The 26644-nt window shown below is 42.2% G+C and overlaps 1 protein-coding gene across 4 annotated transcripts in view; it reads left to right on the top strand.

The window, feature by feature from the left end:
- The window catches only part of CDC14A (cell division cycle 14A), a 191818-nt gene that overhangs the window by 29726 nt on the left and 135448 nt on the right, over positions 1-26644 (top strand). For all 4 annotated transcript variants that reach the window (XM_003784115.3, XM_023509846.1, XM_012801650.2 and 1 more), the window contains exon 4: positions 11639-11731. In XM_003784115.3, coding sequence (XP_003784163.1) covers positions 11639-11731 — 93 coding nt within the window. The remainder of the gene's footprint in view (positions 1-11638; positions 11732-26644) is intronic.

The raw sequence follows: 26644 nt of genomic DNA, 5'->3' as shown, positions 1-26644 counted from the left end.
AGGCGCCGAGCCAGTTTTTCTATTTTTTTAGTAGAGATGGGGTCTCGCTTTTGCTCAGGCTGGTCTTGAACTCCTGAGCTCAGCCAGTCCACCCACCTGGGCCTCCCAGAGTGCTAGCGTTACAGGCATCAGCCACCACGTCCAGCTGTTCTGAGTATTTCTTAAATGTTACCTCTGTATGGTTAACAGCCAAGTGAAATGGACCAACCAGCAGTGATAGGGCGTTGACTCTACCTGATATGACAGGATTCCGGTCACACATTTAGTATTCATCTATAGTTTGTTTTATAAGAGGATCTACTTTCATTTTTTGTACTTACATGTGGATTTTTGTGCATGCCTTTTTCCCCCCTCTCTTTAAACATTTGAGGAAGAGTGCCATCTGTATTCCCGGTTTTGGTCAACTTATTTGGTCACATAGAAAGCAATCTTTATCTTTTTCTTCCAGTTTCTAAATGGAGATCTTAAATATTTCCATTTGAAAGGCACAATACTACAGAGTTGGTTCTTGAGGATAACTACTAAAATAAGATGCTCAGGTGTTTTATTTTTTCTGCTAGGTAAAATGTTACTATCGTTACATGGTACTGTGCCATGCACACATTAATTGCTCAGTAATTACCTTTTGATCTGATTGGTTTTTGTGGAACTCAGGTATATAGGGCAGTCTATATACCTAAGGGCATATAGGGTGGAAGATTTCCTATAGAATATATTGTATATTTATGAATTTATAAATTTTTGCCAATTGATCTCAAAGTGCTAAGTGGTCATGGAGTGAAAACAAAGAAAGATCTTTTTAGTCAATGACTATATAACATAAAGTCTATTGCACTCAACTTTCCTAAGAATTAACTTACAAAGTTGTGTGCCTTGAAAAGGTATATGTAAATTCCTTTAACTAAACCAGATCTATTTTTCAGAAAAGAAGCGACTGGCAGTAATTTAGAAAATAAAATAAGGGGGCTCAGTGCCTGTAGCTCAGCGGCTGAGGCTCCAGCCACATACACCAGGGCTGGCAGGTTCGAATCCAGCCTGGGCCTGCCAAACAACAATGACAACTCCAACCAAAAAATAGCCAGGCATTGTGGCAGGCGCCTGTAGTCCCAGCTACTCAGGAGTCTGAAGCAAGAGAATCGCTTAAGCCCAAGGGTTTGAGGTTGCTGTGAGCTGTGACAGTACGGCACTCTACCAAGGGTGACATAGTGAGACTCTGTCTCAAAGAAAAAAAAAAAGAAAAAGAAAATAAAATAAGGGATTTTTGCAATCCTCCAGGAAGTAAATAACATCCTTTTAATATAAAATGGCTTATAGTGGTGGAGTTAACAAAGAAAGGATAATTAATAAATTATTGGAGTTTATTTCTTCCCTTTAAGGACCAAGGAATTTCTTTGCCTTCCTGATTAGTCATGTTGGTGTGTAGTTGGTATCAACTGGGCATTATAATTAATGATCTGGGAACTCAGTACTATCTGGAGTGACCAAAGAGAAAGGACTCATTATCAGGACAGTCAAGTCACTGGTTGGACTCCGTGTTCTACCTGTAGTGATTACACAAGAGTAGGTGGATTGGATGAAGACTATTTTTTTTTCCATATTCTGTGGAAAAATGCACAGTGTGGGGAGGTATATATAAAAACTTGTTTTGATTTTCTTTCATTGACAAAGCTTTCTCGTAGCATTATGGAAGTTTAATCTTGTCTCCTTCAGTTATGAGGTAATCTGTTGGATGCCTGGAATGATGTTTTTAAAGTTAATACAATTATTGGGCACTTAGCTACATGCCAAAGGACTGAATTTTCAAAACTCAAGTGTTAATAAGGCATGGGTAATCTCAATGAAGTGTACCAAACAGAATCTCTGTATTGGGAGAAAAAAGACTTACTTTGCTGATCCCAAGCTGCAATTGCTTTAGCCTTGTGGAATCTCCATTTCCTCATCTATAGCACAGGAATTACGGAGTTCTCCCAGGGTGCTGGTTAGGATTATATTAGAAAGTAGATGTAAAATGCTTTGCAAATGTTAAGGTCCTGTCCAAAATTAAGTTACTTCTGTAACATATATGAATTTTGATTGGAAATACAATAAAGACAGTTCTTCCACGAAATTTATGAACACCTTCTCAGCCTTAACACCATCATTTCTGTATGGGAAAGCTAGCCAATATAATTTTAGCCATCTAAATGACCATGTAGTTGAGACTCAGAAAGGGTGGCCTGGGAGAGGTTTATGGCTTGCCCGAGGCTGCCATATAAAGCCAGGGCTAGGTTTTATGGCTCCATGACCACATTATTCTGGCTTTTCTCTCTACCTTTGGTGGCAGCCGCAGTTTCTGGTTTATAAGCTTCCTGTGCTCACTCGCAGGATTGCCCCAGCTACCTCACCTTGTCCCATGGTGGCTTTGAGGCTCCTCTGCCTCTTCCTCTCCTGTGACTATTACTGCCACTTCCAGGAACCCAGACTCCAGACTCACCCTTGGGATCTGCTTTCCTAGTCCCTGGCCTTGCAAGGTCTGTCTGCCTCCCACCCCCCACTGGGGTCTCTGCTGGGGTCTCTGGACCTTTTGTCTCCCTGTTTTCTCAGTCTAGGTGCCCTGATAATGTCTCGTCTGCAGCCCATGGCCACTTATTTCAGTAAAGTTTTGGGCACTTTGCTTCCCTGCCCTTTGCCTTGCTCACCTTGCCAGCTACCAGCCTTGGTGGCTTCCCCCGATGACATCATGTACTGTTTACTGGGAAACTGCAGTATCCCTGCCACTCCCAGCCTCGCACTTTACCCCACGGCACATCAGCAGTTCATGGATTGGCTTGTGACGCCCAGTCTGACCGGAATTCCCTTCTCTTCTGGCTTGATAACTCCTTTTTCTTTCATGCTTTGTTCAGCCACCACCCTCTAGGAAGCATCTTGCCATTTTGGACTTGGTTGGAGGTGCCTCCCTTGCTTTCCCATAATGCTCTGTGCAGCTCTCCATAGTAGAGGAATTATAATTGACACTTCTCCTTAGCTATGAGCTCCTGGTTTAGTGCTATTTTTTATGTCTATTTGAATTCTATCCCAAGTTTTAATTATGTTGCTTAGGATGGAAAATTATCCATCAAACATCCGCTTAGATTAAGAATTTAGCCGGCCAAGGTGGCTCATGCCTGTAATCCTAGCACTCTGGGAGGGTGAAGCGGGTGGATTGCCTGAGTTTACTGGTTTGAGACCAGCCTGAACCAGAGTGAGACACCCATCTCTGAAAATAGCCAGGCGCTGTGGTGGGCACCTGGAGTCTCAGCTACTTGGGAGGCTGAGGCAAGAGAATCTCTTGGGCCCAAGAGTTTGAGGTTGCTGTGAGCTGTGACGCCACAGGACTCTACCAAAGGTGACAGAGTGAGACTATCTCAAAATAAAATAAAATAAAATAAAATAAAGAATTCAGGCTTGGCGTCTGTGGCTCAAGTTGCTAAGGCGCCAGCCACATACACCTAAGGTGGTGGGTTCGAATCCAGCCTGGGCCCGCCAAATAACAATGACAAACAACAACCAAAAAAAAAAAAATAGTTGGGCATTGTGGTGGGCGCCTGTGGTCCCAGCTACTTGGGAGGCTGAGGCAGGAGACTCGCTTGAGCCTGGAGACTTGCTTGAACCCAGGAGTTGGAGGTTGCTGTGAGCTGTGATGCCACAGCACTCTACCCAGGGGGACTGCTTGAGGCTCTGTCTCAAAAAAAAAAAGAATTCAGTAACAAAACCCACCACCCACTAATAAATAGCCTGCTACTTATTTTAAATTGTTCTTTAATAATTATAGATACTAGGAATTATATAGCCATAGGTTGCTGTTGGCTACATGTATTTCTAGTAAATAGTTACTATAATGGGGGAAGCAATCAAGGGAGATTTATTGAAATGAGCACAATTTGTAAAGCTGGGTATGTTATTTAATATAAAATGTCATCAGTGATTGATGGGCTCGAGCAGGAATTAGTAATCTGGCATTTCAAGGGTTCTATAAACCCTCAAAACTTTACATTTTGGTGTATATTTACATTATTCTTTGGGTAGATTTATAGCTTCTTGACAGGTTCTCAGAGGGATTGTTGGCACAGATAATGCTAAGAACACTGGACTAGAATATAAGGGCTTCTGAACCAGAAGACCATATTAATAAATGATAAATCGTGAGGTTTCATACAAACCCAAATATAACTCCAAGCTTAATTAGTTAAAAATGTCTTTTAGGGGCAGTGCCTATGGCTCAAAGAGGTAGGGTGCTGGCCCCATATACCGGAGGTGGCAGGTTCAAACCCAGCCTCCGGCCCCCCCCCCAAAAAAAGTCTTTTAATTATTAATTTAATAATCTGAAAGTTTTATAAATGTAATATAATTGAATTGGCTTTTCCTAAAATAGTCAATATAATTTTCATTATTGATTTTCCTTTTCCTCAGAGAAAAATAAGACCCCAGCTTGAGGGGAAAAAAAAGCTCTAAAAAAGAGGACATTTTCTAGTGCAGTGATTTAAAAAAATTTTTTTTTTTTTTTTTGAGACGGAGCCTCAAGCTATCCCCCTGGGTAGAGTGCCATAACATCACAGCTCACAGCAACCTCCAACTCCTGGGCTCAAGCGAGTCTCCTGCCTCAGCCTCCCAAGTAGCTGGGACTACAGGCGCCCGCCACAACGCCTGGCTATTTTTTGGTTGCAGTCATCATTGTTGTTTGGCGGGCCCGGGCTGGGGATTCGAACCCACCACCTTAGGTGTATGTGGCTGGCGCCTTAGCCACTTGAGCCACAGGCGCTGAGCCAAAATTTTTTTTTTGAGACAGAGTCTTACTATGTCACTCTCAGTAGAGTGCTGTAGCATTACAGCTCACAGCAACCTCAAACTCTTGGGCTTAAGCGGTTCTTTAGCCTCAGCCTCCCAAGTAGCTGAGACTACAGATGCCCTCACAATGCCCAGGTATTGTTTTGTTGCTGTTGTCATTGTTGTTTAGCTGGCCCAGGCTGGGTTCAAACCCACCACCCTTGGTGCATATGGCTGGTGCCATAACCACTGTGCTATGGGTACTGAGCCAGATTAAAAAAATTTTAATACCTGATGTTATGACTCAATGGGATAATTATAATAACCTTGAGGACTGTTTTGAAAAGGATTAGAAGAATATTCACAGAAATGTAATTTTAAATTTACAAAACATCCCACATAGCCCTTTCAGTATAAAAGGGGCGGGGGGTGGACCTCATGAAATGAATGATTGTATTGACACTCTGGAAGTACCTGGCAGGTGGTGGGGCTCAGGGAATGTCCCTGTTGCTGAATGAATCAGTGCAGTAATCCTATCCTGGAAGCCAGGCACCTGCCACTGTATCAGGTGGTTGTACACAAGAACTCTTTTGATGTGATTAGACTACCCCCTTAATTATAACTACAAAAACATGTTGAGATTTCATGTGGTTCTCTTCTGTTTCAAGTTCATGGGCTTTGGGGACCAAATAGAAAACTACATTCTAGAGCTAGTTTATGTAGTTTAAAGTGGTATAAATACAGAATTAGCAGGCGGTGCCTATAGCTCATTGGGTATGGTGCCAGCCACATACACTGAGACTGGCGGGTTCAAACCCAGCCCCAGCCAGCTAAAACAAAAATGACAATTGCAACAACAACAACGAGAAAAATAGCCAGGCACTGTGGTAGGTGCCTGTAGTCCCAGCTACCTGGGAGGCTGAGGCAAGAGAATCGCTTAAGCCCATGAGTTTTAGGTAGCTATGAGCTGTGATGCCATGGCACTCTACCGAGGGTGACAGCTTGAGACTCTGTCTTAAAAATAAGTACATACATACATACATAAATTAGCAAAGCATGGACCCCATATGTCCCTTCAGGGATCCCGAGGCATGAAGAAGTCCGTTTATAGAGAATGTCCCATGTGCCTTCAGTGGTTATCCTTATGATCAAATAACCCTCTTATTTTATTTGTGTGTGTGTGCGTGTAAATCAGACAGTATTCCTTTCTCAAAGGAAAAAAGGCATGATGATTTAGCTCTGTAATCCCAGCAGGCTAGGAGACCAGGTTGGGAGAATTGCTTGAATCCAAAGCTCAAAATCAGCCTACACAATATACCAACAATCCTTCTGAGCAACTTTTCTCTGACAGTGTGACTTCTAGTTTAATGTGCCATTTCATTAATGAAACGTATTGAGTTGGAAGCAAAGAGGACCATGCAGAGACATCATTTTCTTCTTTTAAGAAACGATGCACCCCAGTTTATTGTAGCACTAAATAAAAATATGAACCATATTTTGTTTTGTACAGCCAAAGAAAATTTTCAAGAATATCCCTTTCCTGAGAAAGTTGGAGGTAAAACCTGTAAAGCTCCTGGCTGCTCACAGGAAGACCTGTTCATTTTATCGCTTTTGCAGTGAGATGGCCACTGATTGCTGTGGAGATGCTGATTGCTGCGGCCATTACTGGGCTAGCCTAGTCACCTGTAAGAGACTAGAGGCCTTGGTCATCGTGGTCCTGTGCTGTGCTTTACTTAATCAGGCCACCATTATTGTAGCAGAGCTTGAGTTTTTAGGAAAGTGCATGGGCTCTCGTTTTTCCTGAAGAGCAAATTATGCAGGCTGCGCTAGTATCTTCTTTAATTTGGTCAGACGGATTGACACAGCCTCATTAAATGCAGCCTTCTAACCAAATCACTTGAAGAGTTTACTTTTAAGCATGGCAAACTATCAAAAGGCTTAAAAAATCTGTATTTCTTTAAATTGACCATGAAATCCCCCCCCCTTTTTTTGTTTTATTTTGGCTTTGGGCTTAATCGCATCACCTTTTTATTGCTGAATGGTTAATGCGATTTGTGGTCTCTTGACCTGAGCTGAACAAGTGCATGATTCCTGTTTATTACCATAAACTGAGGATAGCGTGGCCTGTTTGTTACTTGGGTAGCTTGCCATCATTTTCTCTCTCTGAGTCGCTGTGCCTTGCTTTTGATAAAGAGTGATCCCACCAGATTGCAACCCTTTACATAGCTTTTCTTTCTGAAATAGAAAATGTCTATCTAGGGTCAAGATCATTATCTTCATTTGTATTGTTCTAGTGTAGCAGTCACTGATGTTTGGTTTACAAGCACAGTTAAATATTTATTTGATATAGTATCATGAAATACATAAGAGGGGCAAAACTTTGGCTCTCAGGTAAGCAATACAGGTCTGGCAATGTCTATAGGTTTAGTTATGTTAATTGATAAGTATTTAATCCCATCTTTTATCTCCTATTTTTTTGGCCTTGCTCAATGAAAAAATTATTGTACCTGTAATTAAGATCATTTCCTTGGTCCTTGTGTGTTACGAGTGTACCCCTATGCAGTTATTTTCTCTGTGTCTAATAAGCTGTGGCCACTATTTTGCATCAAAAACTCATTAGATTGTGAGCACCTGTGTGGCTCCAGACCAGGGTCCCCCTGCCCCTTGTCACCGCATTGCTCAGTGGTATGTCTGACATGAAGTAGCTTCTCCATTCATGCTAGTAGAACTAATGGAACTTTCTTGAGCGGCAGTATCCTGGCACCCAGGTTCAGTAAACTGGTCACCCGTAGCTACTTTTGGTCCACAGACATGTTTTGTTGGGCATGAATGCGGTTTAAAAAAATTCTAATTCAGAGTCTACATCTGAAGTTTAAAAAAATTCCACAAAAGTTCTAGTTGTCATTGTTATTTGACAGGCCCAGCCTGGGCTCGAACCCGCCACCCTCTGTGTATGTGGCTAGCGCCCCAGCTGCTAAGCTACAGGTGCCCATAGGAAACATTTCTATGAGTGAGACCAGTCATATATTTATGCATCTCTTTTCCAAAATTTATCAATGTCTTAGAATAGTGGATTTCAATGTGTGGTCCCTGGACAGCAGTGACAGCGTTACCAGAGAACCTAGTAGAAATGCAGGTTCTTCTCAGGCCCTACTGTGTCCGGTTCTCAGGTCTGTTTTAAAAAGGCCTTGAAGTGGTTCTGAACTTCTCTTTTAAGAGTATGAAATATAATCCAAGAAGATAATAATAACATAAGATATAGTTTAGATTTAAATTTTTACTTCTTTTTTTTTTTTTTTGAGACGGAGCCTCAAGCTATCCCCCTGGGTAGAGTGCCATGGCATCACAGCTCACAGCAACCTCCAACTCCTGGGCTCAAGCGAGTCTCCTGCCTCAGCCTCCCAAGTAGCTGGGACTACAGGCGCCCGCCACAACGCCTGGCCATTTTTTTTTTGGTTGCAGCCATCACTGTTGTTTGGCGGGCCCGGGCTGGGGATTCCAACCCGCCACCTTAGGTGTATGTGGCTGGCGCCTTAGCCGCCTGAGCCACAGGCGCCGAGCCTTAAATTTTTACTTCTAAGAAATTCTGGTATTATTGACCACTTCAGCCTGATAATTATTTAAATTCTGAACCATGAAACTTGTTACAGCCTCATAATTGAGATTTATACAAATTATCAAGCTCAGTGGAAAGTTCTGGGTTTGTCCTGCTTACTTGCTGTGTGTATGTTCACAGCAGGCCCTCTCTGGTTCCTGGGTTTATGGGAGGAAAAGCACAGTCTGCTCATTCTGTTTGAACCTTGCCCAGGACTCTGTGTCTGGTTGAGCTGGAACCTCTGGCCCTCTTACTATGCTTTGAAAGACGACAGAATGTCACTAGTGGCCAATAAATGTTAGCTATTCTTCTTGCTGTTATTATATAATAGGGCTGTCTCTCATAAGCCACTTAGGTTAAGAAGGTTTAGGAGCTAAACATTCCGGTTTCAAGACAGAAATCTAAATTATAGGGTGGAGATTGTGACTTGCAAGGGCGATGCACTGCCTGGCTGCAGAGCAGGCCCATAGTCCCGAGGTCTTAGTGTTCTGTCCATGATATCTCCTTTTTGTAGTTAAGACTGCATTCATTGGATTTCACCAGTTTTTAACTTCACTTTTCTATTGCACACAATGTTTTTGTTTTGTAACCTCTCAGTTTCTCATAGAAAGCAAAAAGAATCAGTTACAGAGCTGAGAGCGCACTGAAAGCCCGTGGTTATCGTAACTTTGCAGGTGTTCTTGAGGGGCTGGGTCAGCACTGAGGCTTCAGAGGAGATAGATCAGAGTGAGGAAGAGACTGCTGTCCAGCTTGGAGGTGTGATGCTCTCCCGATGCCAGGGACAGAGTATGAGAAAACACCTACTGGGTTCATTGATCAAATACGGCCCTGTTGTTTGCAAATAGAACTTTCTTTCCCTGTATTGTAAAGTTCTTTCCTGAAACAGCTGGAAAGATGAGTTAATGTTCCTTTAGTTATCAGTGTCTTTGCTGATACTGTTTGTTCTGGGTCCTTTGATTATGGATAGGGTTTTTTTTTTTTTTTTTTTGGATAGGTATTTTTTTTTAAGGGAGGGGCATGTTTAATATTTGAGGGGAAAAAACATTAAAAGCGTTTTTGTGTATTAGTCCGATTATATAAATATCAGCTAAGCAATTGACAAAATGTATTGTTATCCCTGAAATTTTTCAGTCAGGTGCCTGAAAATCTCCTCTGTTGAACAGCATCACTGGTATAAAACTATAGGGCATTGGGTGGCCCAAAGGAGTAGGGCACCGTCCCCATATACCAGAGGTGGTGGGTTCAAACCTGGCCCCGGCCAAAAACTGCAAAAAACAAAAACAAAAACAAAAAACACTAACCAACCAACCAAACAAAAAGAACTATGGGGTAGGAAGGCCGTAAGAGGGAGCCTTGGTTGTGGTAAGGAAGGAAATTAGGACAAGGCTTTGTACTATGTCAAGTTCTCCTCTGTCTTCGTCATTCATTTTGAGTTAATTTTGATTTTTTTTTTTTTTTTTTTTTGAGACAGAGCCTCAAGCTGTCCCCCTGGGTAGAGAGCTGTGGCATCACAGCTCACAGCAACCTCCAACTCCTGGGCTCAAGCGAGTCTCCTGTCTCAGCCTCCCAAGTAGCTGAGACCACAGGTGCCCACCACAATGCCTGGCTATTTTTTTGGTTGCAGCCGTCATTGTTGTTTGGCAGGCCAGGGCTGGATTCGAACCCGCCACCTTGGGTGTATGTGGCTGGCGCCTTAGCCACTTGAGCCACAAGTGCCGAGCCTAATTTTGATTTCTTTAGCAAGAACTCAACTCTTAGTGATCTGATCTAGGTTGTAGTGCTTTTGAGATATAACTGAGAAAACTGGATTCCAAAAAAAATCTAAGCCAAGTGAATGTTAGGAGATTTAAACTTTTTCTTAAAAACCACCAGGAAGCTCTCAGAAAAAAAAAAAAAGTTATATTTCCTTTCTGTAGGCAGCCTCTGGCAGGAAGTATTTTAAAGGGGCTAAAATTTCCAGGTAGACTTTCTGAAAGCTGTTTGTTATCTGATGTAATTTCTGAAAGCTTATAACTTTAAAAAGTTCTTCTAAAATCTCAAAAATTTTAGTTTGTATTATATTTACTTAAAAAGTTTTTAGAGGTATGCAGTCAAAAGAAGATCTCCCTCAGAATTCTGTCTGTTAGCTTGGTGCTTCATATTCCAGGATGGTATTTGTATTTCATAATTTGTTGAGAGATAGAGTCTCGCTCTGTCACCCCGGGTAGAATGTGGTAGTGTCACTGTACGTCACAGCAGCCTCAAATCCCTGGGCTCAAGCAATCCTCCTGCCTCAGCCTCCTGAGTAGCTGGGACTACAGGATCAAACCATGATGGCTGGCTAGTTTTTTCTGTTTTTAGTAGAGACAGGGTCTCACTCTTTTCAAGCTGGTCTTGAACTCTTGAGCTCAAGCAATCCTCCTGCCTCGGCCTCCCAGAGTGCTAGGATTACAAGTATGAGCCACCATTCTCAGCTTCCATGTACTAAAGAGAAAGCAAAAAGCAAGCAAACACAAAAACCACCCAAACCCCTAAACAAACAAGAAATAAACATCAGTGATAAAAGAACAGATATATGAGTTATCATCTTGGCAGGTACATTTATAAAATAATTACAATTCCACATTATTAATAGCAATAGTTAGTTAAAAAACCTAAATTCTTAGTAGAAAAGAATGCAGTGGCTCACACCTGTAATCCTAGCACTATGAGAGGCTGAAGTGGGTCGATTGCTTGAACTCAAGAGTTGGAGACCAGCCTGAGCAAGAGCAAGATCTCTATGAAAAAATAGAAAAACTAGTCAGGTATTGGGGCAAGTGCCTATAATCAAAGCTATGCTGGACTTGAAGGCAAGGGGATCTCTTAAGCCAAAAGTTTGAGGTTGCTGTGAGCTATGGCACCAAGGCATTCAACCCAGGACGACAGCTTGAGACTCTATCTCAAAAAAAAAGAGTGAATATAGATTTTACATATAAAATCAATAATAAATCATCAAAAATGGTTCCTGCTAATAGAGATGCCCTTCTCAATTTCTTTTCTTAGAGAACAATATATTTGCCATATTATTGTTCTTACATTATTATTGGACTGTAGAAAGTCTGAGCTAGTAATTCTCCATCCCATAAATGCTCGTGTCCACATGCCATAGGAATTCAAGTCAAAAGTGATTAAAATTTACAAGTTAGTGACATATCTTGTGATTTAAGAGATGGTATTCGTCTTGTGTATATTTTAGCACTGTGTCTATGGTTATACCAACCTTTTTTTATCTCCTCTTTCTAGTCGTACAGTTTATCAAGAAAGAAAATAGTGCACTACACCTGTTTTGACCAACGGAAAAGAGCAAATGCAGCATTTTTGATAGGTGCCTATGCTGTGAGTACTTTCTTCATGATTATTTTTGATAATCCAGCCAGTGAAATGCTAATGCTGTCAAATAAAATCCAGAACACCTTTTCAGGGTGATTGGGAGATGGTGGAGATTAGTAGTAGCTTGCGAATTAATCTGGAGTGGTATATGTGGACTAGCATTGATGATGGGGTATTGACTCTCTTAGATTTTATTTTCTAGTAGCTGGTGAGAGAATCTTGGAATGCAATGTGTAGCTTGGGGTCCACAGTTGTTATAGGTATTTTACTAAGAAGAATGTCTAACAAGGACATTTCCAGGAAAAAATAGGTATGTGTGTGTGAATGAAATAACATTATGGAAATTGTTTTTTTTTTTTTTAACATTATGGAAGATTTTAAAGACGTGGGGAGAAGAGGAAATCCTAGATTGCACAGAGGAGGGTGGTTACTGTTTTTATCAGTCCATTCATTCATCTGTGCACGTGTTTGCAGTGAGCACACGGGATCAATCCCACATGTGGGCCTGTATTATAGCCTCCCTAATAATTAGGTAAGACTCTTTCAAAATAATTACGATTAGAAATTTTGTTCACTGCACATGCTAAAATGTCACCATGATTTCCACATCACCCATGCTACAGAGTTTTGAAGTGGATATTTCTGGAATTTTCTGCGTACTGGGCATAAACATAGAAGGTGAGGCCATCAGGGCTAAAACTGGCAACCTGGAGTAGCTGTTCAGGGATCTGTGTGTTATCCCGTTAGGAATGTGCTGGTTTAAAGGCAAGAAGAGAGGAATCATTTTCCCTCTTGACTGGGGAGGGCTGGTGCTCCTCTGATGTCTTGGAAGCAACATTCCTGTGTGACCTTTCAAGGACCTCATTCTGGAGACCTTGATGGAAGGGCCACCAGCTGCTAGACATCAAACTGCCACATCAAACCTAAAGTTCCAGGGGGAAGAAGCCCAGTGGTATTGTTGGAAAGGCTGTCAACTGCTGTGGGGTGAGGCTGAGGAGGGAGACAGGTTGTCATTCAGGCCGGGCTGGGGCCTTGCTTTGGCCTCTGAGAAACCCGTCTCTGCCCACTCACCCTCCCTTAAGTGGTTGCAGCAGAGCCTTGGGCCATCCCTTGTGGGACTGTTTCTTTCTTGTTCTGTAGATGATAGTATGGTGTGGTCCAAGGAACAAGTTGCTAAGAATTGGAAAAACAGGAGTTTTTTATCCTGAAGGGGCTCTGTGATGATGGACTTTATCTCTCTTTGCTTTGTTTAGTTTCCTCATCTGTAAAATGGGAGGATTGGTTGTACTGACTCCTACATTTCCTTCCAATTCTTAGGATACTGGGATTATGTGTAGCACCGGCCAGGCTATTGCTTTTATTTTAAGAGTATACATGAAAAGCTGGCTGTTAGCCTGAAGGCTCGGTGAAGTGCCGGTAAGCTGAATTAAGCAGCCGTGCTGTCTTCTTACTATACATTGATAATGGCTACTCATTTGAAACTGATGATTGACACGGTGACTTGAATATAGAGAGCTGCATAATTTATGGATTCATGCTCTGTGCACAAGCGTGTCCTTGCAGGGTTTGGTGATGCTTTGTGAGCCTCTGTGGTTCCTTTGCCGTGAAGGATTGCCATCAAGAGGTCACATGCTGCCCTTCTCATTTCTTCTTCCCTTTCCCTCCCTCAACCCTTCTCTCTTTTCCCTTTTTATTTATTATTTATTTATTTATTTATTTTGAGACAGAGTCTCACTATGTCACCCTTGGTAGAGTGCTGTGGTGTCACAGCTCACAGCAACCTCAAACTCTTGGGCTTTAGCAATTCTCTTGCCTCAGCCTCCCAGGTAGCTGGGACTATAGGCACCTGCCACAATGCCTGGCTTTAAAAAAATTTTTTTTTTTTGCTTGTAGTTGTCATTGTTGTTTAGCAGGCCTGGGCCGGCGCGAACCCACCAGCCTGCGTATATGGGGCTGGCACCCTACTCACCGAGCTATAGGTGCCAAGCCTCTTCTTTCTCTTTTTAACATCTATCCTGTCTGGTTTTTTTTTTTTTTTTTCAGTTTTTGGCTGGGGCTGGGTTTGAACCTGCCACCTCTGGCAGGCATATGGGGCTGGTGCCCTACCCTTTTGAGCCACAGGCCAGCCTATCCTGTCTGTTTTGTGTTGTATGGTCTTTCATTTCAGCAGGGCATCTCAAGAATTCTGAGAGGAATTTACGTTATAATAGCTTCATTGAATTCGTGATGAAATACTCTGTGATCAATTATGTCTCCTAATGCAGAAGTTTCTACCATATACATAACCAAAGGGAGAAAAAGCGTCCTGGCATGGGGGAAGAAGTGCTGAGTACAGCGTGAGCTTGTCTTACACACTAGTGACAGTCCTGAGAAGCAGTGGAAAGTGATTATTCTTATACTGGTCGTTTCCCAATTGATTTTCTTTTCTAATTTTAGAAACGCATTCCTGAGAAAGCTTTTTTTTTTTTTTTTTTTTTTTGAGACAGAGCCTCAAGCTGTTGCTCTGGGTAAAGTGCTGTGGCATCACAGCACACAGCAACCTCCAACTCAGAGGGCTTTAGCAATTCTCTTGCCTCAGCCTCCCAACTAGCTGGGAATGCAGGCACCTGCCACACGCTCAGCTATTTTTTTTGGTTGCAGTTGTCATTGTTATTTGGCAGGTCCGGGCTGGATTTGAACCCGCCAGCTCTGATGTATGTGGTGGCGCCTTCGCCGCTTGATCTACAGGCGCTGAGCCCCAAGAAAGCTTTTGACATAAACTCTTAATGAAATGAAACTAAAGAATCACAGTCTATTTTTAAGGAGAATTTTATCTTTCTTATTATTATCTGTGTGCATTTAGTTGTTGACATAGTCTCTTAAGATTGTCAATAGCCTGTAATCCTAGCACTCTGGGAGGCCGGGTGTATTGCTAGAGCTTGAGTGTTCAAGACCAACTTGAACAACCCCTGTCTCTACTAAAAATAGAGATACTAGCTTGGTGTGGTGGTGGACTTGGTGTGTAGTCCCAGCTGAGGCAAGAGGAAGGATTGCTTGAGCCCAGGAGTTTGAGGTTGCTGTGAGCCGTGATGCCATGGCACTCTACTCAGGGTGATAGAGTGAGACTCTGTCTCCTAAAAAAGAAAAAAAGAAGAAGAAGATAGTCAATAATGTGCATTATATGTACATTTCAGTTAGAGTCACATATGTTAAATGTTGCAAGCTGGATAAACCTCAGGGTAATCTTCTCCCAATACAAAGGATCTTTACCTTGGAGTAGCTTCGTAGTTTACATGGAGCAAACTAGCTTGGTGTGTTTTATCAGAGAGAAGTTTTTAACAGTGCAGTTGTTCCTCTTTTTAAAATATATAATCTAGACCAGGCACGGTGAGTCAAGCCTGTAATCCCAGCACTCTGGGAGGCTAAGTCGGGTGGATTGCCTGACCTTATAGGTTCAAGACCAGCCTGAGCTAGATTTGAGACCCTGCCTCTAAAAATAGCTGGGCATTGTGGTGAGTGCCTGTAGTCCCAGCTACTTGGGAGGCGAAGGCAAGAGAATCACTTGAGTCCAAGAGTTGGAGGTTGCTGTGAACTGTGACACCACGGCACTCTACCCAGGGTGACATAGTGAGACTCTGTCTCCAAAATAAATAAGTAAATAAATAAATAAATAAAATGTGTAATCAGCTCCCTCTCCAGGGACACTGATTAATAAAAGTATTATGTATTAAGACAGGCCCATTTCTCTGAGCCTTATTTTTCTCATTTGTAAAATTTGGATAATACCAGAGTTTCCTTATCTGCCTCACGGAATTATTACGAAGGTCAAATATCCAGCTGTCTATTTGATAGCTCCACATTATGTCTCTAAATGATATCTCAAATTTATTTTGGAAAAACAGGAATTTTTATTCTTTCTTTCCCCAAATCTATTTTTCCCCCAGTCGTGCTCTTTGTGGTCAATGGGCCACTGTCAATGACTTGCTAAATTAAAAGATAATAATCATTTGGATGCCTTTCGTTTCCTCATCCCACGTTATACTTTTTCATAAGTTGGGTTGGCTGTACCTGTGAAACACACTGAATCAGAATGTATCTTTCCATCTCTGTTGCTGTTACCTAGCCCAAGCCACTATCATCATCATACCTGGATAACATTATCCAGTTTTTGGATTCTTGCTTCCCTTTAATTTAGTTGCCACACAATTATCAGAGTAATCTTTTAAAAATAGCAGATCCTGTCATTACCTTGTTTTGGTTGTGTCTAATGATTGCTCACTATTTTTTGGCATAAAATTTATCCTCCTTACTCATACCATTAAGATCCTTTCTGATCTGACCCTGTCTACCTCTGTGCTCTCCTTGCTCAAGATGCTCCCCTCATGTTGGCCTTCTGACCATGAAAATCCTATACTTGCTCCCACCAAAGGGCCTTGCTAATTTCTGTTCTGTCTGGAATGTTCTTATTTCAGAACTTTGCGTGCCTGGTTCCTTCTAATGTTACCTTCTCAGAGAGACTTTCTCTCGAATTCTGTCCTGAAACCCCCATGCCTGGTCACCGTCTGGCCCTTTGCTTTTTTATTTTCTTTGCAGCATGCTGGTTACCTTGTTTGTTTATACACCCACTTGCGCTTTATCTCTTTCCCAGACTAGAGGGTAGGAACATTGCTTTGTTCATTGTTGTGTCTGGAGGGTGATAACATATTTAACAAGGGGTTAGGCTCAGGTGTTCACCAATTGAACTAGAAGGTGGTCACAAAGCTGGGGCAGGGCCTGGAGGCTTCCTGCTTTGCTAACCATGGGGAAGTCTAGCGGGTGTGGGATCCCAAGGAAGAGACTAGGGTGGCCAGCAGCTGTTCACTAACTGGTATGGAGCTATTTCAGTGTTTGAACACTGAGTATCTGCTTAGAACTGTGCCTGGCACATAGTAGGGCCACTATAAATATCCATTGAATGAAAGAATAACCGGATGACGAAATATGAAAGAAAGAAGGTGACATATGGGAAACGCCTCTGAAAAAAAACCAAGTTGGACATACAATGTAAACTTGTGATGCCTTCTCCTTTACCAGAATATTTGTACTAATGACAGAGCCAACTGTGGTCTTTAAAGATACAGAATCAAAGCCAAGATCGTAGATAAGGACAGTGCCTAGTACACAAAGTCACATCATGACCTTGCTTTTTCTTTCTTTCTTTTTTAATAACTTGTATTTTTCTAATTTTTTTTATTGTGGTGAAAGTACACAGAAAACTTCCTGTGTAATTATTTTTTAATGTGCATTTCAGTGGTATTAAGTGCTGTTGTACACCCCTCACCACGAGTGTGCCGTCGTATGACACATGTGCTGTGCCTACAGAGTCAGGGCTTTGCTTGTGGTTTCTCTGTTAGATGGTGACTTCAGCTACTTCACAGAAGTTTTTGTGTTTCTGTTTCTTTGTATCTAAGTGGAGGAGAAGTTTCTTTTAACACTTTATCTCATAGAGCTGTGGTAAGCTTCTAAAAGGAGATAAAACACAGACCATTGTCAGGCATGGTGGCTCAGGCCTGTAATCCTGGCACTCTGGGAGGCCGAGACAGGTGGATTGCCTGAGCTCAGGAGTTTGAGACCAGCCTCAGCAAGAGTGAGAGACCTCATCTCTAAAAATAAAAAGTAGGCTCGGTGCCTATGGCTCAAGCGGCTAAGGCACCAGCCACATACACCTGAGCTGGTAGGTTCAAATCCAGCCTGGGCCTGCCAAACAACAATGACGGCTGCAACCGAAAAATAGCCAGGCGGACTTTGTGGCAGGTGCCTGTAGTCCTCCCAAGTGCTACTTGGGAGGCGGAGGCAGGAGAATTGCTTGAGCCTAGGAGTTGGAGGTTGCTGTGAGCTGTGATGCCATGGCACTGTACCTAGGGTGACAGCTTGAGGCTCTGTCTCAAAAAAAAAAAATAAAATAAAAAGTACCTGGGCATTGTGGCGGGCACCTGAAGTCCCAGCTACTTGGGAAGCTGAGATAAGAGAATCGCTTGAGCCTAGGAGATGGAGGTAACTGTGAGCTATGACATCACAGCACTCTACCAAGGGCAACAGAGTGAGACTCTGTCTTAAAAAAAAATGCAGACCATCATGTTTAGTCAGAAATCCATGGAGAAGGGAATCCTTCTCTGTAGGTAATCTTAAAGCTGGGGTTGCTGGCCATGATGTGGCCACCAGAGATCACAGTAGCCCTTAACGGGTGGTAAGTACCCATTTTAGGGAAGCCCCTAAGCTGTGGCATTGTGCTTCTTGAAATGGAGTGATCACGTTTAAGAAGAGACCCACTCTGCCAGAAAGGCGTTTTCCTTCCAAGGCAATACTCACTGCAATTTTAGAGTTAGGATGGTTGGGTCATTATAGCATCGAAAACACTCTCATATGAGTTTGAAGAAGATAGCTTTTAAAAAATGATGAGTATGAATTAATTAGGTTCTTGCCATGTATCTACTTTAAGGCCTAGTCCTCACTAGTCCCCATATTACTCTGCTGTTTTCAGCCTATGGCAAGATGGGCAAGGAAACTTTGGATTAGATCATGATGACGAAGAATTGAGGGGAAGTCAAAATGAGTGTGATTTTTTAGCTTAGAAATTAAGTGCAGCTGTTGAGAATTGAGCGTTTCTTTTCAGATGTGTGGAAGATGCTTAGACGGAGGTGGTACCACATTGTATTTTCCTTAAGCCACTTGTTAAGTCCTTACCTTGCTCAGTGAGAGGTCTGCGTTGTGTATTAACAGGTTGAGCCCGAATCAGATGTCATGTCTGAATTGGGATGACACGGCTGAGGTTTATAGATGTTTCTCACTATGTCTGTACCTGCCATTTATTTTGTAGACCACATTTAAGGCTCAAAGAGTTATGTTTTCTCCTGTGTCTATGATGAATTGTAGAGTTGTAGTGAGTGGTTGAGAGCAGTCGCTTCAGCTGGCCCCAGGCTCGCTTGGCTTTGAATCCAATTGTTAGTGGTATTGTTCTGGGCAAGTTATTTAACTTATCCAAATTCCAATTTTTTTTTCCATCTTTAAAACAGGGATAATCTCCTATTTTAGTTGTGGTGAGGACTAAAGGAGGTCACGCATGTAAGGGTGTCATCTGTGCCGTGTCTGTGCACTCAGGAGTGTCTAGTTGCTCTGGGCAGGGAAGCTGCAGGGCCTTCCGAAAAGTAGTCTGAGCCAGTCTGTCACCGTTACCCTTGTGTGCTCGCCACTTAGGAGCCCCCTGAAGATCTGATGGCTGCTTCCTCGCTTTCTGTTTACCTTCCTCCTGACCATCCTATTTTACACTTAAATCCTCCCTTGGTTCCGCAGCTCTCAGCTGGTCCTTAATCTGATTATTGCTCAGTGTAATTCACTGGAAGGTGTGAGTATGAGCTTCCTCTCCCCCGCCCCCAAGGATGCGATTTGCATTTTAAAGGAAGAACTAAACCAAATGAATTTCTCATTTCTGAGATGTGTGGTTAGGTATTCATTAGCTCAGTAAATATTTAGCTCCTGTGAGCCTTGCCTGGGACTGTGGTAGGTTCTCGGCAATTAAAAAAGAAAAAACTAAAAACAGTGTTGAGCTTCCAGTGGGGAGCAGATGAGCAATAGATAATTGTCAAGTGTGTAACAGGTGCAAAGTAGGATAAATAGGAATTCATTCAACACACGGTTTTTCCAGCTATTATTGTACAACAGGCCTTGCCCTTGGAGTTGAAGGTATGAAGGTGAATGAGTCCCTGCTTTCTGCCTAGGGTGTGGACGAGGGCCTGGGGTCAAATCTGGAGTGAGAAGAGGGTCAAGGATGGCCAGTCCTGGCAGGCCAGGTGGTAAGGGACTGTCAGACCCAGGGGAATAGAATGAAGATGAGGATCGTGCTTTTTTTGGTTGAGAGAAGATGAATTATTTTAAAAATCTAGTGTGAGAAGGGGATAACATAATGAGAAGGTGGGGTCTTTTTTTCCTTATAATTAAAAAAGAACTTTAAAAATTGGCATAACTACATTATAAAGAAGAGGAAAATTCTCCTGCTGTTACATCACTCTAAACCTGAACTATTTTTTAGACATAATTACAGTGTAGTTTTGAGCTTTTTATTTTTTTTTTTTAACCTAGCCCACATATACTTTGCCATTTGCTACTCCGAAGATCAAGACGTATTCCACTTAGAGGGTATACGTCACTTGTTTAACACTGTATGTCTCCCTCAAAAATTTTTATAATGTGACAGACATCTTTCTCCGTCATAAATGTTTCTTTTTACGGATTTTTGCCTTGAGATTGCCAGAAGTAGCATTAATAGATTTTAAAAATCAGCATGGTGAAGGCTCTTGGAGCATGTTGCTCTATTAAGCCAGTTCATATTAAGTTGGTATTAACATGAAATCTTCAGTTTCATACACCTTTGCATATTGGGAATGGGCATTATAATTTTAGAGATTTAATTGGTGAAAAGTGGTATCTTTTTTTTATTCATCATTTCTTTGATTATTAATGAGGTTTATTATTCTTGTAGTTTTATTATAGACGTACAAACGTTTTGAATAGCTCATGTTTTAAATTTGATCTCCTGCATTTGAACCAATTGAAAGCTGAAAAGCGGCAATCAGTTTCTTGCCCTTGGAAAGAGAAATCTGGCTGGGCTCAGTGGCTCATGCCTGTAATCCTAGCACTCTGGGAGACCGAGGCTGGTGGATTGTCTGAGCTCAGGAGCCTGAGCAAGCGCGAGATGTCGTCTCTAAGAAATAGCTGGGCGTTGTGGCGGGTGCCTGTAGACCCAGCTACTTGGGAGGCTGAGGCAAGAGGACTGCTTGAGCCTAAGAGTTTGAGGTTGCTGTGAGCTATGATGCCACGGCCCTGTCTCAAAAAAAAAAAAAAAAAAGAGAGAAATCATTACCTGTCTCTAATATTTATTAATAGATGCAGACCACTAGAAATTGTCCCTATCAGTTGAAGTTACCTTAATAAATTACAAAGTCCAGAGACCTTAAGTTCTGTTACTCATCAAAATGTTAAGTACTTCTGTTTACCCGAATACAAAAATGGTTAATTGGAACTGCTAATAATGGACCTGTTGACTATTCAACTCTGAGCTGTTTCCTAAATTTATAGAAAGTTATATTCAGAATAGTATTCTTTAAAAGTAGTTAGAGACCTAGGATGGTAGCTCAGGTCTGTAATCAGCACTTGGGGAGGCCCAGGTGGAAAGATAACTGGAGGCCAGGAGTTGAGTTTGAGACCAGTGTGGGCAACATAATGAACTCTTATCACTAAAAAATTAAAAAGAAAATACGTGGGCGTGGTGGTGCCTGCCCATACTCCTAGTACTGCTAGCATCTATGGTCCTAGCTCCTTGGGAGGCTGAGGCAGAAGGATTGCTGAAGCCCAGGGCTTCAAGGCTGCCGTGGGCTGTTAATGTACCACTGCACTCCAGCTTGGGCAACAGGTGAGTAAAAGTAACACAAAGTAACCGTGGTTAGAGAGTATGTGTGTTTGTTTAAATCACTGGAGGATATTCATATGCCAATGAACTGTGACTTTGTTTTTGTTTTTATTGTTTGGACCAAGTATGTTTCTTTTCTTGTTCTCTAACTCACAATTCATCCACAAATTGTGATTTCAGAACTGCTTTAAATTGTCATTAACAACTGTAGATTAAACCCATGTCTTAAAAATGTAGGTAAGATTGTTGAGAAAAATGTTCAAAATAATAAAGGCATTTACTTTAAATATTTATTAAAACAGTACCATCATGGGTGTCTAGTGTTTTATTAATATTATCCTCTGTCTTCTTGGTGATCTAACAGATAGCATGCATTTTCGCTGTAGAGGCTTGTGGAGAGGAAGGGAGGGGTGGCACAGGGCTGGGGCAGGGCACTTTCCTGTTTGCAGTTCCTTCCTTTTATATTAATAGTTTGATCAGCAAGAAGCCTTTTGTGATACTGCCTGTAAATGGGTCAGACGGTCTTTTATCCTGGCAGGCTTGTATTTTTGGTGGCCTTCAAAGAGAATAGACTCCCTAAAATTACGCAGCATTTTCAATTCCATTCTCTTTGAGACTGGGAGTTAGTTCTGTTAGTCTTCTGGGTAGGGTGGATCGATAGCATCTCTCAGCTCTCCTTGTGTCTTTCCCTTAGCCCTGGGCCAGGGAAACTAGCTGTTGGCTTTTCCTTTGTGGAAGGTTTCTTTCTAAACTTCAACTGCATAAATAAGTCTTTTCAGTGTCTGCTTTTTTTTTCTTCTTTTCCTTTTGGCGTCCTGGTAACAAGCTTCCTGTGTAGGGTAAACGAACTCTCAAATTTATATAGATGTACACAGTCACACACACCGAGATACGCTTTTTTTGCCCTCAGTGCCTCTGACTATATTTAGTAGCCATGCGCTGTGTATCCTTTCAGTAATTCATCAATGTCTGAATTTATCGGGATAACATGTACTTTCAATGTAAAAAAACCTTACATCTAATTGTTTCATTGTGTACTGAAGTTAGGGGATGTACTTTTTTCGCTCTTGGAATCAATTCTTTATTTACTTCCCGGTAGTTTATCATCTTTCCCTTTCTGGGAGGGAATTGTGTTTATCCCCCCTTAGCCCCAGTGGAGAATCTACCAGCTGTGCTTAGACCCTCAGGGTCGCTCCCTGTTTTTTAGGGCATGGATTTTGGCACCGAATGTGCAGGTGATTGTTCGGCCCATCTAGGTTAGGCTACAATTAACGTGAACAGCTGAAGGAAAGCTGGAGTGTTCTGAACTCCTCAGAGGCTCTTATCACTACCAAGATGGGTATCTGGCTCCAGATTTTTTTTCTTTTTTCTTTTTTTTAGCATTCAGTTGCTATGTGGTACTTAGGACAAGCTGAGTTTGTTTTAAACCTTAAATCTCACTTGCATTTGGGTCCTTCTGGTACCCTCAGATTCTTTCTTTACTCTTCTCTTCTTCCTGGCAGCCAGACTGTGCATGTATTCAGCTTGAGGCCACCTTGAATGAGAAAAACCCGGGCCTGGGTGGCCACTGAGGAGGCGGCCTTATGAGGTCCCTCCTGTTAGCACCTTCTGGGGTTCAGTTGGCTGAGTTTGTGCGACTGAGTTATGTAATGCCCCATTCACCTCAGGACACCTTAAAGCTTAGGCTTATGGGCGGCGCCTGTGGCTCAGTGGGTAGGGCTCTGGCCCCATATACCCAGGGTGGCAGGTTTGGACTTGGCCCTGGCCAGCTAAAACAGCAGTGGCAACTGCAACAAAAATAGCCGGGCGCCATGGTAGGCACATGTTGTCCCAACAACTCGGGAGGCTAAGGCAAGAGAATTGCTCTAGCCCAAGAGCTGGAGGTTGCTGTGAGCTGTGACAGCACGGCACTCTACCGAGAGCAACAAAGTGACACTCTGTCTCAAAAAAAAAAAAAAAGCTTAGGCTTATGAGAGTTTTTGATTGTGTAGTTTTAATCTATGTGAATTTTATTTCAGATCTTTTTTCTGTCTGATACAGTGAGTAAGGTTGTGGCCTTTTCCCCATTTGGGACAGTGGATCAGTGCATTAAAACCTCTCTCCATGTGTACTCTCTGAAATTTTATTTTATTGATTTATTTTTTTGAGACGGAGTCTCACTGTATCACCTTTGGTAGAATGCTCTGGCATCATAGCTCACAGCAACCTCAAACTCTTAAGCTCAAGTGATTCTCTCAGCCTCCTGAGTAGCTGAGACTACAGGCATCTGCCACAATGCCCGGCTGTTTTTAGAGATGGGGTCTTGCTCTTGCTCAGGCTGGTCTTGAACCCGTGAGCTCAGGCAATCCACCTGCCTCGGCCTCCCAGGGTGTTGAGATTATAGGCATAAGCTACTGTGCCCAGCCTCTGAAATTTTAAATAAAGAAGGAGCTAATTGCAATTCCTGTTGAGGTTGTGAGTTCCGCTGTTCCTGAGATTTTTAGTGCTCCAAACATGGTTGCTGTACTCGTAAGCTTAGATTGTGTTCGCATAAAGTCCTGGGTCCCCAGGCTGGCATCGCTCTGGGCCTGTGTCTTTCTTCATCTCTTTCTGGTTGCTCTTCTGCCTTAGCCTTGCTCCCCCTACCCTCACCCCCACCTCACCACAAATGCTTCTGGGGCCTTTGAATTTTCATAATGAAATCCAGGCCTTAATTTGATGAGGACCCAAAGGCAGGAATGCAGATAGATAGCAAAGTTGTGAGTAATAAAAGTAAATAGCAGGGTTGGGAAAGTGTAACCTTAGACTCAAATATTTAAGGGTGCTGTAGTACCTCTTAGAATTATTTAGTAGGGGAGAAACATTTGTGGTTCATAGTTTTAAATGAACGAGCAGACAGACAAGCCTTTCTGTGTGAATATACAGGCTGTAAGATGAATCAGACTTACAATTCTTTTGAGAGTGGGTGTGTGAGTCATTTAGTGGGCTTATTTGGGAAGTTTCTTCGTTAAGAAAACCAAAATCCTCTTCCTAGATAAACCTTTCCTGATTTTTTCCCCCCTTAGTTTGTCTGCAGACTCCTCACTTACCCCCCTACTCCTGCTGTTCACTTGGTCATTTACTTACTACCAGACCCAGAACGTGGCTGCCTCATAGTTTTTCTCATTTTGCAATTAATTGTGTACAATGTGAACTTCTAGAATGAGTTCCTTGGAATTACTTGCTTTGCACTCTCTCCCTGAGTAAAGGGGTGACTCTAACTCATATTTGTGTAACCCCAATGCTTAACATAGTGTCCTCTATGCTATTAACATTTCTTAAAATGTTTTATTTTTATTTATTTATTATTTTTTTATTTTTTTATGGATTTTTTTTTTATTGAATGGTTATTGATTTATTTTTGAGACAGAGTCTCTGTCACCTTGTATAGAATGGCATCATAGCTCACAGCAACCTCAAGCTCTTGGGTTCAAGCAGTCCTCATGTCTCATCCTCCCAAGTAATGGGGACTATAGGTGCCGGCCATAAGACCTGGCTATTTTTTTGTGGTAGTTGTCATTGTTGTCTTTAGCTGGCCTGGGCTGGGTTCAGTCCCTCCAGCCCCAGTGTATGTGGCTGGTGCCCTAGCCACTGAGCTACAGGTGTCACACCTAGTTTTTCTATTTTTAGTAGAGATGAGGTCTCACTTTTGCTCAGGCTGGTCTCAAACACTTGAGCTCAGGCGATCCACCCAACTCGGCTTCCCAAAGTGCTAGGATCACAGGTGTGAGCCACCAGGCCTGGCTTATTTAGTTTTTTTTAATTGACATCATAATTATCCGTCTTCAAGGAGTATATGGAGATGTTTTGCTACATAAAATGTGTCTTGATCAGATTAGGACAATTAGCATATCAGTCATCTTAAACATTATTTCTTTGTGTTGGAAACATTCAATATCTTCCTTCTAGCTATTTGAAACCATGTATTATTGTTAACTACTGCTGTGGTGTGGAGTGTCAGAACTTACTTATTCTATCTGGCTGTAATTTTGTATCCTCTAATAACTCTCTCCCTTAACCCGCCCCCCTCTGAAATCCTCTGTTGTACTTTTTTTTTTCCTGTGAGACCAACTTCAACTCAGGGGTCCTCAAACTTAAACAGGGGGCCAGTTCACTGTCCCTCAGACTGGTGGAGGGCTGGACTGTGGGCCCCGGGACAAGTCGGCTGCTAAGCAGGACAGGCAGTGGCGGCAAAAACACCTGGCGGGCCGCATGTGGCCTGTGGGCTGTAGTTTGAGGACGCCTGCTTCAACCTATGAGTGTGTCTGCTGTCTTCATGAATAAAGGAATGAATGAGCCGAGCAACCCTGGAAGGAATTTGGATTCCCAAAGGGGACTTATCTGTGTTAAAGGAGAAATAACGCAGATGTAATCCAAGTTCAGGTCTTTCTCAGACTGATTCTACCCCTAGGCTTTGCCCTTGATTGCTATTGCTAAGGTCGCAGGGCTTTTTATTTGAAATCAAATGCTTATTAAAACATACGGGAATGCACCCATCATCCTGTACAAAGAATTTAAGAATATGCCACAACTCCTCTAATAGCATTGTGGGGTATTATCTGTCTTGAAAGGTGGGGAGCCTTAAATCTCATTAGTTTGAATGTGGTAATGTATGTTCTCTTTAGAAAAGTCTGAGATTTTGGGAAGACACTCAATTTCTGCAGCTGAATTGTAGTTTTGGCAGCAAGCTGCATATTTTACCCAGAGTCAGATTTTAAGGTTTCATTCCCCCACCCCTGAAAGACATCTGTGAAATGTAATGGAAATAGTGACCAAGTGGGGATGATGTTTTAAACGTTCCCCAAGTCATTTTGTTTTACTGTCTCCGAGTCAGATGTATTATAGAGCAATTAAAACAGAAAAACCCCAAAACTTTAAAAATACTCTGGCATTGGGCTGTGCTATCATAGTTTAATATATATATATATTAGATGTTAGATTTGGCACATGGTACTGAATGATGAAAATGTTTTTACTTTATGGTAGAGGAAATTAGCTTTAAGTTGTTGGTTAAGATTCTTTTGTACAGTGAAAAGTTTTGAGATTTATCTAGAATGTGAGTCATAGGATTCCTTCTATTAACTCCATTTAACTTTTTTTTTTGAGACAGTTTTGCTGTGTCACCCTCAGTAGAGTGCTGTGGCATCACAGCTCACAACAACCTCCAACTCTTGGGCTCAAGGGATTCTCTTGCTTCAGCCTCCCAAGTAGCTGAGACTACAGGTGCCTGCCACAACGCCTGGCTCTTTTTTTGCAGGTTTTGGCCAGGGTGGGTTTGAACCCTCCATCTTTGGTATATGGGGCCAACAACCTACTCCTTAAGCCGCAGGTCCTACCCTGGCTATTTTTTTTTGTTGTTGCAGTTGTCATTGTTGGTTAGCTGGCCTGGGCTGGGCTTGAAACCACCTGGGTGTATGTGTGGTGCCCTACTCACTGAGCTACGGGTGCTGCCTTGTGGGTTTTTTTTTTTTTTTTTTTTT

The sequence above is a fragment of the Otolemur garnettii genome, unplaced genomic scaffold, assembly GCF_000181295.1.
Source record: "Otolemur garnettii isolate 467f Iridium unplaced genomic scaffold, OtoGar3 scaffold00010, whole genome shotgun sequence".
NCBI lineage: Eukaryota > Metazoa > Chordata > Mammalia > Primates > Galagidae > Otolemur > Otolemur garnettii.
This window is presented reverse-complemented; position numbering and strand designations above follow the sequence as displayed.